The 12,043-nt window shown below is 41.2% G+C and overlaps 2 protein-coding genes across 2 annotated transcripts; one reads left to right on the top strand and one right to left on the bottom strand.

The window, feature by feature from the left end:
• The first annotated feature begins 187 nt into the window (after positions 1-187).
• On the top strand, positions 188-1,051 carry ndufa1 (NADH:ubiquinone oxidoreductase subunit A1). The gene is made up of 3 exons (XM_048232026.1): positions 188-410; positions 777-866; positions 955-1,051. Exons 1-3 carry the CDS (start codon positions 309-311, stop codon positions 973-975), a joined length of 213 nt encoding a protein of 70 aa, XP_048087983.1. The 5' UTR covers positions 188-308; the 3' UTR covers positions 976-1,051.
• A 7,417-nt stretch (positions 1,052-8,468) lies between these two features.
• Positions 8,469-11,979, bottom strand: LOC125286369 (NFKB activating protein). Its single transcript, XM_048231403.1, has 8 exons — positions 11,299-11,979; positions 11,112-11,192; positions 10,957-11,021; positions 10,275-10,373; positions 9,727-9,769; positions 9,429-9,605; positions 9,099-9,248; positions 8,469-8,964 (listed from the first exon to the last, which is right to left on the bottom strand). Exons 1-8 carry the CDS (start codon positions 11,631-11,633, stop codon positions 8,790-8,792), a joined length of 1,125 nt encoding a protein of 374 aa, XP_048087360.1. The 5' UTR covers positions 11,634-11,979; the 3' UTR covers positions 8,469-8,789.
• Between the last annotated feature and the right edge of the window lie 64 nt (positions 11,980-12,043).

Genomic DNA, 12,043 nt, shown 5'->3' with positions numbered 1-12,043 from the left:
TTGGATGGTCTTGTTTGGATTAATAAAACAAATGTTTAATTTATCATTAAGTGGTGGACATTTCTTGTGTTATTGAACTCAGACTCATCTGAAAAGCGTCTCTCTTCTGTCCGGGGCCTTTAGCATTCTAGTCAACCAGTAGGTGGCGCCATTAAACAAAGCGCTGCAAAACACAAACAGGATGTTGAGAGACATTTCGGAAGTGGAATGACCTGACCAACGACTTGTCCCGTCGGGGAGACATCTTGAGTTTAAAGCTATCAAACAGAAAATAACACTATACGTGCTGTATATTTTACGTTTCGACCATGTGGTATGAAATAATACCGGGGTTCGCAGTTATGACTGTTTGTCTGATGGTCCCTGGCATTGCTACGAACTATATTCACAAATTCACTAATGGTGGCAAGGTGAGTGCAGATGTTGATAGCTACCCTACTGCTAATGTTTCCTTGCCCTCTTCACATATTACGAACCTTAGTCATGTTGACTGGCTACATTAAGATTTCTGTACATCACAACCTTCAAAAGTTGTCTTTAGCCTTCAAATGCTGTGTATAGATAGCATGTCGTGCCCTGTTAGACACGGTTAGCTTGCAGAGCATACGACGGTACAGCCTGTGGTCATACTTGGTAGCGTAACCAACCAGAGAATGTTTTGGCTTAACCTAGTTGTAAAGGCTCTGGTTATTGTTCACTTGATTAATTTGACAGAATGATAGCAGACAAGTTAATGTGCTAACGTTACTGTTATTCTTAACGTGAATTGTCAATAGGAGAAAAGAATCGCCCGGACTCCTTATCAGTGGCATTTAATGGAAAGGGACAAGCGGGTGTCTGGAACAGGACAGTATTACCATGCTAAGGTTTGTCCACCAACGTGGTCTACTTGGTTGATTAATGTGAATTCGTATATCCATGTGGATGGCTCATGTTATCATTGTTCCCATACAGGGTCTTGAAAACATTCACTGAAGTACGTGGACCCCCTCCACCACGAAAGGATGTAAAGTTGTGCAGAACAATTGTATAAAATAAAGTTAAGTGTATACGAGGTGTCCTTGTCCTTCAATATTTTGTAATAATTAGGGCTGTCAATCAAAAATGAATCTAATTAATTACATACTCTGTGATTAATTAATCACATATATAATTTTTGCTGAGAGTATTTTAAATATTTAAATTCAAATGAATCATTGAATAATTAGCATTAGTGACATTAAAGTTCAAAAACTCTTTTATTATTATTTTCACTGTTCAAATAATGGCCATAATAATCTATGATATGACCTAATATGATGAGGAAATAAATTCAAAAGTGCTTCGGGAAGAAGTTTTTTTCACATACAAGGCATTTCAGGCGGCAGATATAACCTAGGGGACACAATGAAAATAAATGAACACTCTCCTCAATGTCAACACTATTTCTTTCCATTGATGTGAGACTTTAGAGTTGACAAACTCCGGTGATATGCAAATTCCTTGCTGCAGACATTGCAGAGGACTTTATTTTTGTCAACACCATCAGGCCGTTTTTTAAAAGTAAATGTTCGAATCAATGATCTAGGCAGCACATTTTCTTCTCTCTCCTTCATTTTACAGTAATGGTTACTAACTAGAACGGCTCGGGTTCAAAGGTCATACGGAATCGATTAATCTGCGTTTTTTTTTTTTTTTAATCAGTTATTTTTTCTCAAATTAATTAATTGAAACTAATCAGTTATTTTGACAGCCCTAGTAATAGTTAATGTTAGCCTTTATTTCTGTTTCACTTATGTTCTGCAGTCCAATCTGCCACTGTGATATGCGAAGAATAAATATAAATGTCCAGGCTGTGGTATACTTTTTAGAAAGGATAACCCTAAATGGGTATAGTATAGCCATGTAATAGCCCTCTAATATAGTATAGCCCACTAATATAGCCCTCTGTCACTATCAAGGGTATTTTATGCTCTCTGGCCATGAACCATAAAACAAGGTAATCAAATGAGTGTAGAGTAGGAGGAACTCAAGGCAAGACAAGTACTCCTGATGTGTTGCAGATCAACAGCAGTCCATGCCTCCAGCAAAAACAGCACTTCAACATGGGCTGTGCACCCTCTAAGACACCTGACATTATAGCCTCATCAGCACCACTTCCTGGAGATTCTTCTGACATGGACACCTGTTCTACAGTCGTGTCCTGCCGGGGGATTTCATCACTGACTCATGAGACAAGCCTACCGGGATCAACAGTTCTGCAGGCTGCATCTCTTACTGGTGAGAGCTTACAGAATGCATGAGCTGAACATTACTTGGCTATGCAGATATCAGACATTTGTTATTGTTTGTTTCTCTGATAATTTAGATTAGCAGTTATTCAAGGTTCAAGGATGGTTTGTTCCACAGCAGCTGGGATGTTATTGACAAGTTCTTCCCTCCTAAAGTGTCACAGACTATCATGTATCCAGGCAGCTGATATCTAGGCCAAGGTAGTTAATCCACACGTGAAATCTTCTGCCTGCACAGGATGTTTGCTTGTACTTTTGGACTATGGTGTGTGTTCCCATCACATTAGTTCTGCTCAACTGCTATGCTGAGAATCACAAATGTGACAGCTTCAGCACACATTTAAAAAGCCACAGGAAACAAGAAAGGAACAAGTTCAAACATGTTTTTGATTGGGAAAATATGTCAAAAGTAAATTGTTGATCAGTTGAAATAATATCCTAATATTTCCTTGATGGTGTGACTTTACTGATGGAGCCCTATATGCTGTTTACATATTGTACAAGATTGATTATATGTTCTATAATTTTGTTCAGTTGTCTGCGCTGAGAATTTAATCCAGTCTGTGAGTTCATCCCTGACCATCCCTGGGCCTGAGCCCTGGCTGAGAGACCTGGAAAACAAAGCCAACGATTCAGCACTAACAACAGTTTCACAGAGGTTCGAGTGAAACATGCAGAATTCAGAAGGACCTAACTGATGCAGTGATAATCCAACCAAGAGCCTTTCTCATTTCTGCAGTTATCCCATTTCCATTATTGTGTGAATCCATAGAACACATCTAAAGGCTTCACTTATTGTCCATTGATTGAAATCCCCTGTACATGTCTATCCATGGCATATTTAACCTGCGTACAATGGCAGTGTGGCTGTCTGTTGAAATCATGTATCCATGGTTGAAATTCTGTTAACGCAAGTTTATGTTTGTGATAAATTTAGCAGAGATGCAGTTGGCATCGCCGGTGGTAATATATCAGAATTAACATAAGATGAGAAAATCTAACTTTATATGAATGTACTTTTAATTTGCTGGACCAGGAAATGGCTCATCTGCATTCAGATGTTAAAATCATATTCACACAAACTGATATTGTAAGCTGATATTGTGAATAAAGTCCAACACAGTAGGCTACAGAGTACACAATAATTAATACACAATAATTTGTGGGACAGCCGTGGCCCACTGGTTGGCGCTCTGGACTTGTAACCGGAGGGTTGCCGGTTCGAGCCCCGACCAGTGGGCCGTGGCTGAAGTGCCCTTGAGCAAGCCACCTAACCCCTCACTGCTCCCCGAGTGCCGCTGTTGTAGCAGGCAGCTCACTGCGCCGGGATTAGTGTGTGCTTCACCTCACTGTGTGTTCACTGTGTGCTGTTTGTGTTTCACTAATTCACCGATTGGGTTAAATGCAGAGACCAAATTTCCCTCACAGGATCAAAAAAGTATTTATACTTATACTTATAAAGACAAACCTGAAAAGACACGTGTGCTTTTTAATACAGCATATTATCCCAAGATTCTTTAATACTTCAGGGGGCATCATGCAGGTCTAATGATGCATACTTTAAACTGCAGAGATATGACTGCATAGAAGGATGGGGCTGGTGTCATGACATTGTCACGGAATAGGTTAGAGGATGCATATCCATAGTTCAGGTTATCTTGATGATACAGGGGATAAAAGCTACAGAGCTACTTTGAATAGAATAACATTTAAGATACATAGCTACAACAATAAAATAACATTTACGTTACACTGCAGAGGAGATTATAACTAGGAATTACAGCAGTAGAATAAAATTTAAGCTACAGAACTACTTTGAATAAAATAACATTTAAGCTAGAGTGCAGAGGAGACTGTAGAATTACCACTGCATCTGTCAATACTAGGATAGGAGTGCCTACATTTTAAGAACTAGTCAAAGTGGAGAAGTGGTCGAAGAGGAGGTAGAGAAGGGAAGTGGAGAGGAAGGAAGAAGGGGAAGAGCATGGTATGTGTGCATAAGGTGTGTGAGGTTTTAATAAGCACTATAGAGGAGGTATTCTTGGAAGAGTAGTGTCTTTAAGAGTTTTTTTGAAGACAGAGGGACGGACGCCCCTGCTTTGGTGTGAAAGTGTTGTGAATCAGCCTCATTTCTGTAAATGTACATACTGCGTACTTCTTATGGTCATCTGTGATTTTGTACCCATGTGTACCCTGTGTGTGTCCTTGTCCTATGCAAGCATCCTTTGTTTATCCTTGAATTCAATGAAAGCCTGTCTTTTGTTTGTAGAACAACAACATGTGTCCAGGCCTCTGAAGGACTTCCCAGGAAAGGGGGTAGTTTTAAGTAAAATACAATAGAAGCTGGCCAAAAGGCCACATCCCCCACACACCACACCTTTACCTTGCATATTCATACTAGTAGGTCACTCCTTCTCTTTGTGTGTAACTTTAAATATGGTAGACTGTTTCTGTGTAGTCAGAGAAGTCAGAGAATACTGAGAATCTGGTGAAATCCAGGATGGGGTGAAACAAACATGTCCCCTCATTGAAAAGGGCACACTCCGGCTGCAGCGCTGCACACGACCGGCACCTGGGCTGAGCCTGCATGAGCGGCCTAGAAGGAGACTGTCGCGAAAACACGTTGTCGGAAAGAGTTTGTGATGTAGGCCTATAACAAACGAACGATCATCATCATCAAGTTTTATGAAATGAATTCAAATCTTCATAAATTCAGGCTGAGTTTGCCACGTTTAGCCTAAATAGATAGCTCGCAGACAAGCAGCCCGTTACCACATAGCCAGTTTTGGTAGGCATTAGGCCAGGGGTAGGCAAACTGCGGCCCGCGCACCAAGCACTTTCATCCGGCCCGCCGAGCATTTAATTTGGTTATCAGGCTTCAGTTCTGCATTCAACACCATAATACCACAACAACTCATCTGCAAACTTGACAAACTGGGACTCAGTACCTACCTCTGCAACTGGCTACTGGACTTCCTCTGTCAGAGGCCCCAAGTAGTACGTGTTGGCAACAATACCTCAAGCAGCATCACACTGAGCACAGGGGCCCCCCAAGGCTGCGTGCTCAGTCCGCTGCTCTTCACCCTGCTGACGCATGACTGCACTGCAACCTACAGCAACAATCACATAGTGAAATTTGCTGACGACACAACTCTGGTGGGTCTCATCACCAAGGGCTTAATGACTCAATACAGGTTGGAGGTCGACCATCTGACCACGTGGTGCAGGGACAACAACCTCCTGCTGAACATCAGCAAGACCAAAGAGATTGTTGTTGACTTCCGGAGAGGTCACACCCAACACCTGCCACTGACCATAGACGGTGCTGTGGTGGAGAGAGCGAGCAGCACCAAATTCCTGGGGGTGCACATCAGTGAAGACCTCTCCTGGACCACCAACACTGCATCACTGGCGAAGAGAGCTCAGCGCCGCCTGTACTTCCTGTGGAAACTCAGGCGAGCAAGTGCTCCACCAGCCATCATGACCACATTCTACCGAGGCACCATTGAGAGCATCCTCTCCAGCTGTATCGCTGTGTGGGGCGGAAGCTGCACTGAATACAACAGGAAAGCCCTGCAGCGCATAGTGAACACAGCTGGAAGGATTATTGGTGCTTCACTCCCCTCCCTGAAGGACATTTACACCACCCACCTCACCCGCAAGGCGACCAAAATTGTGAGTGATGCAAGTCACCCCGCTCACAATCTGTTTGATCTACTGCCCTCTGGGAAGAGGTACAGAAGCCTCGCGCCCCCCCACTACCAGACTCACCAACAGCTTCATACACCAAGCTGTAAGGATGCTGAACTCTCTCCCTCCTCTCCCCCCTCCACCCTCAGCTACATAACATCCTGGACATTGGACCCAAAATGGCCGCCTGCACTACTCCACTTGCACACTTGCACACTTGTACACTTTACAACTTGGTGTTGTTGTCCTGAAAACACAACACTTCTGCTGCTCTTACATAACTTGCACCACTATGCCACTTTCTTTCTTACTTAGGTCAAACAGAACTACCCAAGCCTTTTATTGGCCTGACTTTGCACTAGTATTTTATTGACTGTCTATGCACAATTTCAACCAAATTTTGCTGCTCTTATTTTTTCATTATTATATGTGCCCTCTTATTAACTTATTTACTTACTTTTTTTGTTTACTTGAATGTTATGTTTGTCTGTGGACCTAAATTGGTAAAATATGTCTTGTCTTCACCGTGGGATAGTGAGAAACGTAATTTCGATCTCTTTGTATGTCTGGAACATGTGAAGAAATTGACAATAAAGCTGACTTTGACTTTGACTTTGAGGCTGCTCGCTATTTTTTTTTTCCTGTGACAGAGACGACATTGGTTAGCTTTACCGCAAACTGCTTTTCACTCTTAGAGAACGTTTACAATGTCAAAACATCATGTTAAATAGAGATGATAGGCCTACTCTTAGTTATCTTCTTTTGCAGCAGAACTAAAAACATTATGCTACTACTGCGGGGCCCGCCGGCCAATTTCCAAAACCCAATGTGGCCCTTGAGCCAAAATGTTTGCCCACCCCTGCATTAGGCAAACTACGCTGTATGCTGATAGTTAGTTTCTCACATTTTGTTTTAGCAAGTAGAATGAATGATGGAAGTAATGCATCACATTAATTATTTTATTCAAAATGGTTAAATGCCTAAATCCTATCCACTATTTTGGGTATTGTTTGAAGCCAAGATGCCCACTGAAAAGAGGCGGATTCAGGAGAGGGAGACAATTCAGGGAGGCAGCAAAGGGCAGCACATCACTGCAGGGTTGGCTGCGAAAAAGCCAACCAGCAGGTGAGACAGAAACTTTCTGTGATAAAGATGACATGACACTGTATAAGCGAATTGATTAATTAATCAGACTCATATTTTAGCCTACTATGGCAATGTTTCATAATTACATTACATTTAAGATGAGCAGTCACAAGCCTCCTGAACATGTGAGGAAAATGTGGACCAGGAGGAGGCACATAGGGCAGGTAGGCCTAAGTGATGATCACCAAATATGAGATGAGAGGACCATGCTAGAAAGTACAGGGTTAAAGAGCTGCATGCTAAATAATTGTAATCTAAAAAAACATAGGCTATCATTTCAAAGAGCTTGCCTGAGCAGAACATAAATACCACCAGTGGGCATTAAAATAATAATGATAATGGCAATAACAATAATATGTAATTGGTCAGATGATGAGCCCACATTTGGAGAAACCTATCAGTGACTTGATAGGATATTGATAGGGATATTGATGTAGGGATTTTCATGACTCACATGTTTTTCTGTGTTATTAGTTAAGGTGATTGAGTGCTGTATTTCAGTGTTTTACTTCTATATATATAGAAGTGTATATATATTTTAATAAAGACCCTGTTATTCTCAGTCCTTCATATAGCCTGGTTTTTTTTTTTTTTTTTTTCAGGTCAGAGCAACTGCCCCTAAAAATTCCTGTGCACGTCCTTGGGGTGCAGACCCAGAAATCACTCCGTATGCAAGCATTAGTGACTTGAATTAGATACAGCCTGCTAGCGGAAGCCAGTGGAGCTCAATGAACAGTGGAATAACACACCCTTTTTGGTTTATTGAAAACCAGATGGGCCGCAGCATTCTGGCAAGTGGATTCCGTTACTGACTCACGAGATGACCCAAGGCGACGCACCGGACAAACCCAAACCCATGCACTATGTTGACCACATTATGCAAGCCTATGGGTGTGTGTGCGTGTGTGAGAGAGAGAGGGAGACAGAGAGGGGAAATGTTTTATTTTTTAAATTTAGTTTTTAAATTATTGGAGTACATGAGAAGGGAAGTCGTTCCTGTAGCATCTCTCTCCAAATGGTGCCCTTTAACTGACAGGGCACTGCACAGATCAAAATGTGGAATTGATTCCATGATAGAAATTCTGTGATTTGTTTGGATGCTGCCTTTTCTATAGCCTTAGAGAGGAAATGTAGGAGTGAAACCAGGCGATAGTTCTCCACCTGAGTGGGAGCAAGAGGAGGCTTTTTTAAGTTATCTGTATATTACCATGTCATCATAAAATAAATCAACGCCTAGTTATAATATGCTACTCATCCCCTAAGACCAGGGGATTTGTGAGGATGGTTAACCATCGCTTCATGGTCATCATCAATTCATTAATTATGATGCTAAATTGACATTGAGTGATGAGGCAAAAGATGTTTTTTTCACCAAAATGTTTATTAAATCCAAAATACTTTTTTCTTCAGAGACAAAACCCTCTCTAATACTCTTTCCCATTAAAAAAAAAACAGATCCTGTATTTGTCTACACTCTGCAGGTACAAGTGTGTATTACAGTTGGCCTAATGAATACGGATCAATAAAGAGTCAATGAACATTTATTTCAGTACATCTTTAAAGACTGCCTTTGAAAGCTATTAACAAAATGTACACATTTAATAATGCAGGTACCCTATACTACAATTTACTGTCCTGCACATATGCAATTAAAATACAAAAGAAATCACAAAACAACTGCATTTATTTCTGCTCTTTGCCCTTTGTCTTTCTATACACCATTTCTCTAAAGCTGGACAGAATCTTGCTCTCTCTCTTCCTTCTCTCCTCCTGGTTGAAAGATGCCAGGGCTCTCTTCTCATCAGCACTGTAGATCTGATTTTCCTTTCTCAGACGCACAGCCTCCATACGACGATGTCTGAGGAATTAAACGGGATGTCATTTCATAGTCAACATCAGCAAGACAAAAATGTCAAAATCCCAAGCATGATTATAAATAACTTGCAGTCCACCATCACACCCACAACCACAACTAAACAAAGATGGCTGTACCTGCTACCGCTCATCACATAACCAGATTTTTCATAAGAAGCAATTTCATCGCTGGTCAGTCCGATTTCACCTCTTCTTGGGATACGCTTTCCTGCCTTCACATATTCTGCCATGGCTGCACCTTCACCTGGCAGGAGGGCATGTCCAAAGCTAATACGGAGAGGAGGAACAACACGTCAATGATGTTAAAGGAAACTTTAATCCTCAACTTTCAACCATAGTTCATAAGAATCATGTTCAAACACGTGAGAATAGACCCAGAAAGGATATTATCATCACCTAATCAGTCTCATCAGACGTGTGGTGCTGTGCACATGCCAAACTACTCACTCTAGGGGTTTGTCATCCTGGGACAGGTGGGTGAGTGGAGTCTCGGGGCCCACAATGTTTTCAGTCTTCTCCACCCAGAGATCTTCATTAACGTCCTCCTCCTCATCGGACTGGTCACTGCTCGAGCTGCTTGATTCTTTGCGACTTTTCTTGGCCTTCTTCTTCTTGGACTTCTTCCTGGAGGAAGAATCAATTGCATAGTTTTATATGAAATCTTCAATTACCCTGTTTGCCAATACCATGCAGGAAAATACCATCAAAAACACAACATATTGTATGACTCAAGGTATCTATATACTTTTTGCTTTTCTTCTTCTTTTTCTTCTTTTTCGCTTCTTCTTCTGCAAAACAGAAAAAAACTTATTAAAAACTTATTAAAAAAATGCTCTGAATAAATTCAAGGGATGAATTCATCGGTAAATGTCCACAGACATGCCTACATATTGTAAAATATTGCTTTTAAATATATCCATGTTTATTGTAAGCAGACAGAACGGCAAAAGGTGTACCTAACTAATTGCTCCCCCCACAAAAAACATCTGAATTAAATCTTCCTAGTAAGGCCATATCACTACCTGCCCCTGTATATTCTGTCATTATATCTAACCAAGAGTCTAGATCTGGGTTCATGGTCTTGGCTTCACTTTGCAACATTGTGCTGTGATGTGTGTGGAACAGAGCTACCATAACTCTGCTGTAACATCCAGAATAAAGAACTACTCTTTTGCAAGCCAGCCTCAAGTTTTACCTGCTCTAGCTACATTGGATCTATTCTGGATCAACTCGGTCAACTCGGTGTCTCCATTTGGAATTAAGGAGGTGGTTTTTAATAGCATCCTTCAGTACCTTCTGAATCACTCTCTGATTCACTGTCCTCAGAGTGTTTTCTGCTTTTCTTCTTCTTTGACTTCTTTGACTTCTTCTTCTTCTTTTTCTTCTTCTCCTCTATGACAAAATAAAAATAAAAGTAATTATTTACATTGTTTTGTTGTTGTCGTTTTGTTTGAATGCAACTGCAAGTAAAAGCACCTCCAATGATGAGATCATGTGTCATGACACATTTAGCACCCTCCAAATTTACAGGTCACATATGTTTTGGTTCACTGACCTGCTGGATCATCCGATCGTGACACACTTTTAGTGTATTGGCAGAAACTGAGATTTGTTATTGAAGATGTTCAGGTTTTTCTTAGAGCTCATGATACCATCTCATGATACCAGAGCTCAGGTTTTTCTTAGAGCTCATGATACTCATGCCCCCTAATCATGTCCCCAAGGTCAGTATGTGTCAATATCTTTTGTGTGGAGCGCTTTGGGTTGCACTTTGTGCATACAAAACTGCGCTAATATATAAATATAAGTTACCTACCTACCCATGAGAAGCACAACAGGTGTGCTTCACTGTCTGACACACAAAGGACATGAATTGTATTTTCCTTTACTGGGGAAAGACAGCTAGACCGTTACCAGACTTGCCAATGTGGAGAGCATAATGCACGATATTGAATATTTCATGTTCTTTTCATACCTTCAGAACTTGAGTCTGAGTTACTGTTTTTCACATCCTCTTCAACTGGGGTGTGCTCATCAGAACTATAGCAAGAACAGACATAAGTAGGTGTTAACCTCGGACAATCATTATTTTTGTAATTTTAACGTTACATCAGCACGGATGACACTTACTCTGGCTCTCTCACTCTTGGTGAATATCCCCAAACTTCTGGTGAACCCAGCTCACCAATTCGCTCACGCTCTTGCAAACGCCTGTTAAGATAAGAGCTGAAGTAAAGCATGACCTGTGCCAAATGACGCTGGAGCGCAAGAAAATAATGCAACAAGGAACAGCGTACACAATTTGTTTATACATCACCTTGCATTGAATGCCTCTTGTCGTTGGCGCTGTGCATCATCCCTGTGATCGTAATACTCAGACCTCGAGCCAGGCCCATGCCGAGTATCTCGCTGATCAGACCAGTTAGATCGCTCTCTCGATCTGGAACGGCTACGTGAGCTAGCCGTCCGAAATCTTGGCCTACTCCTGCTTTTACGCTCTTCTTTGACAAAGTAGTTTTCATATTTCCAGTTTTTCACCCCTGGACTTGCCTCACGAGAACTTCCACTACTTGATCGACTGTGACGCCTTCGTTTGGGACTAACGGGGTCAGAGTTTTTAGAGTCATGTTCTGGGCGATAATTCTCAGGCATCTTCGTTCAATTCTAAAATTTCAAACACAGATAACCTCTTCGGGGAAAAGTTGAAAACAGGAATAATGCGTCACGATATGAGAGTCGCTAGGCTAACAATTACACGATAACGTAACGTTAACGTTAGCTAGCATCTAAAATTGCGTTGGACTAACGCTAGCTAGATCTATACCTATCGTCTTAAAGATATCCAGTATTAGTTGCTGAAATGTCTTTCATACCTCTCTAAAGATATCCATTAAATGCACAGACCGATCACAGGTTTGTACTTCATCTTGTTACGCTAGCCTCCAGAAAAACATTCGCCATGACTGATTGGGAAAGCATGGGAATCAGGCATCAATAATCTACTAACAGGACATTCCACTTCGGTCAGCAAATATGAAACTTTTATAAAACTCAAAATTTGA

This window comes from Alosa alosa, chromosome 21, assembly GCF_017589495.1.
Source record: "Alosa alosa isolate M-15738 ecotype Scorff River chromosome 21, AALO_Geno_1.1, whole genome shotgun sequence".
Taxonomy (NCBI): Eukaryota; Metazoa; Chordata; class Actinopteri; order Clupeiformes; family Clupeidae; genus Alosa; species Alosa alosa.
The sequence above is the reverse complement of the archived record's forward strand: the minus strand, read 5'-3'. Positions and strand labels throughout refer to the sequence as shown.

What these genes read in the sequence shown, in the direction of transcription:
- ndufa1 (XM_048232026.1), top strand. Translation starts at nt 309, where the DNA reads ATGTGGTATGAAATAATACCGGGGTTCGCAGTTATGACTGTTTGTCTG. An exon ending in AATTCACTAATGGTGGCAAG is followed by an intron (nt 411 to 776) that starts GTGAGTGCAGAT and finishes AATTGTCAATAG; the next exon opens with GAGAAAAGAATCGCCCGGAC. An exon ending in GACAGTATTACCATGCTAAG is followed by an intron (nt 867 to 954) that starts GTTTGTCCACCA and finishes GTTCCCATACAG; the next exon opens with GGTCTTGAAAACATTCACTG.
- LOC125286369 (XM_048231403.1), bottom strand. Translation starts at nt 11,633, where the DNA reads ATGCCTGAGAATTATCGCCCAGAACATGACTCTAAAAACTCTGACCCC. An exon ending in CCAAGAGTGAGAGAGCCAGA is followed by an intron (nt 11,022 to 11,111) that starts GTAAGTGTCATC and finishes TTCTTGCTATAG; the next exon opens with TTCTGATGAGCACACCCCAG. An exon ending in AAGAAGAAGAAAAGCAAAAA is followed by an intron (nt 9,606 to 9,726) that starts GTATATAGATAC and finishes TTCTTCCTCCAG; the next exon opens with GAAGAAGTCCAAGAAGAAGA.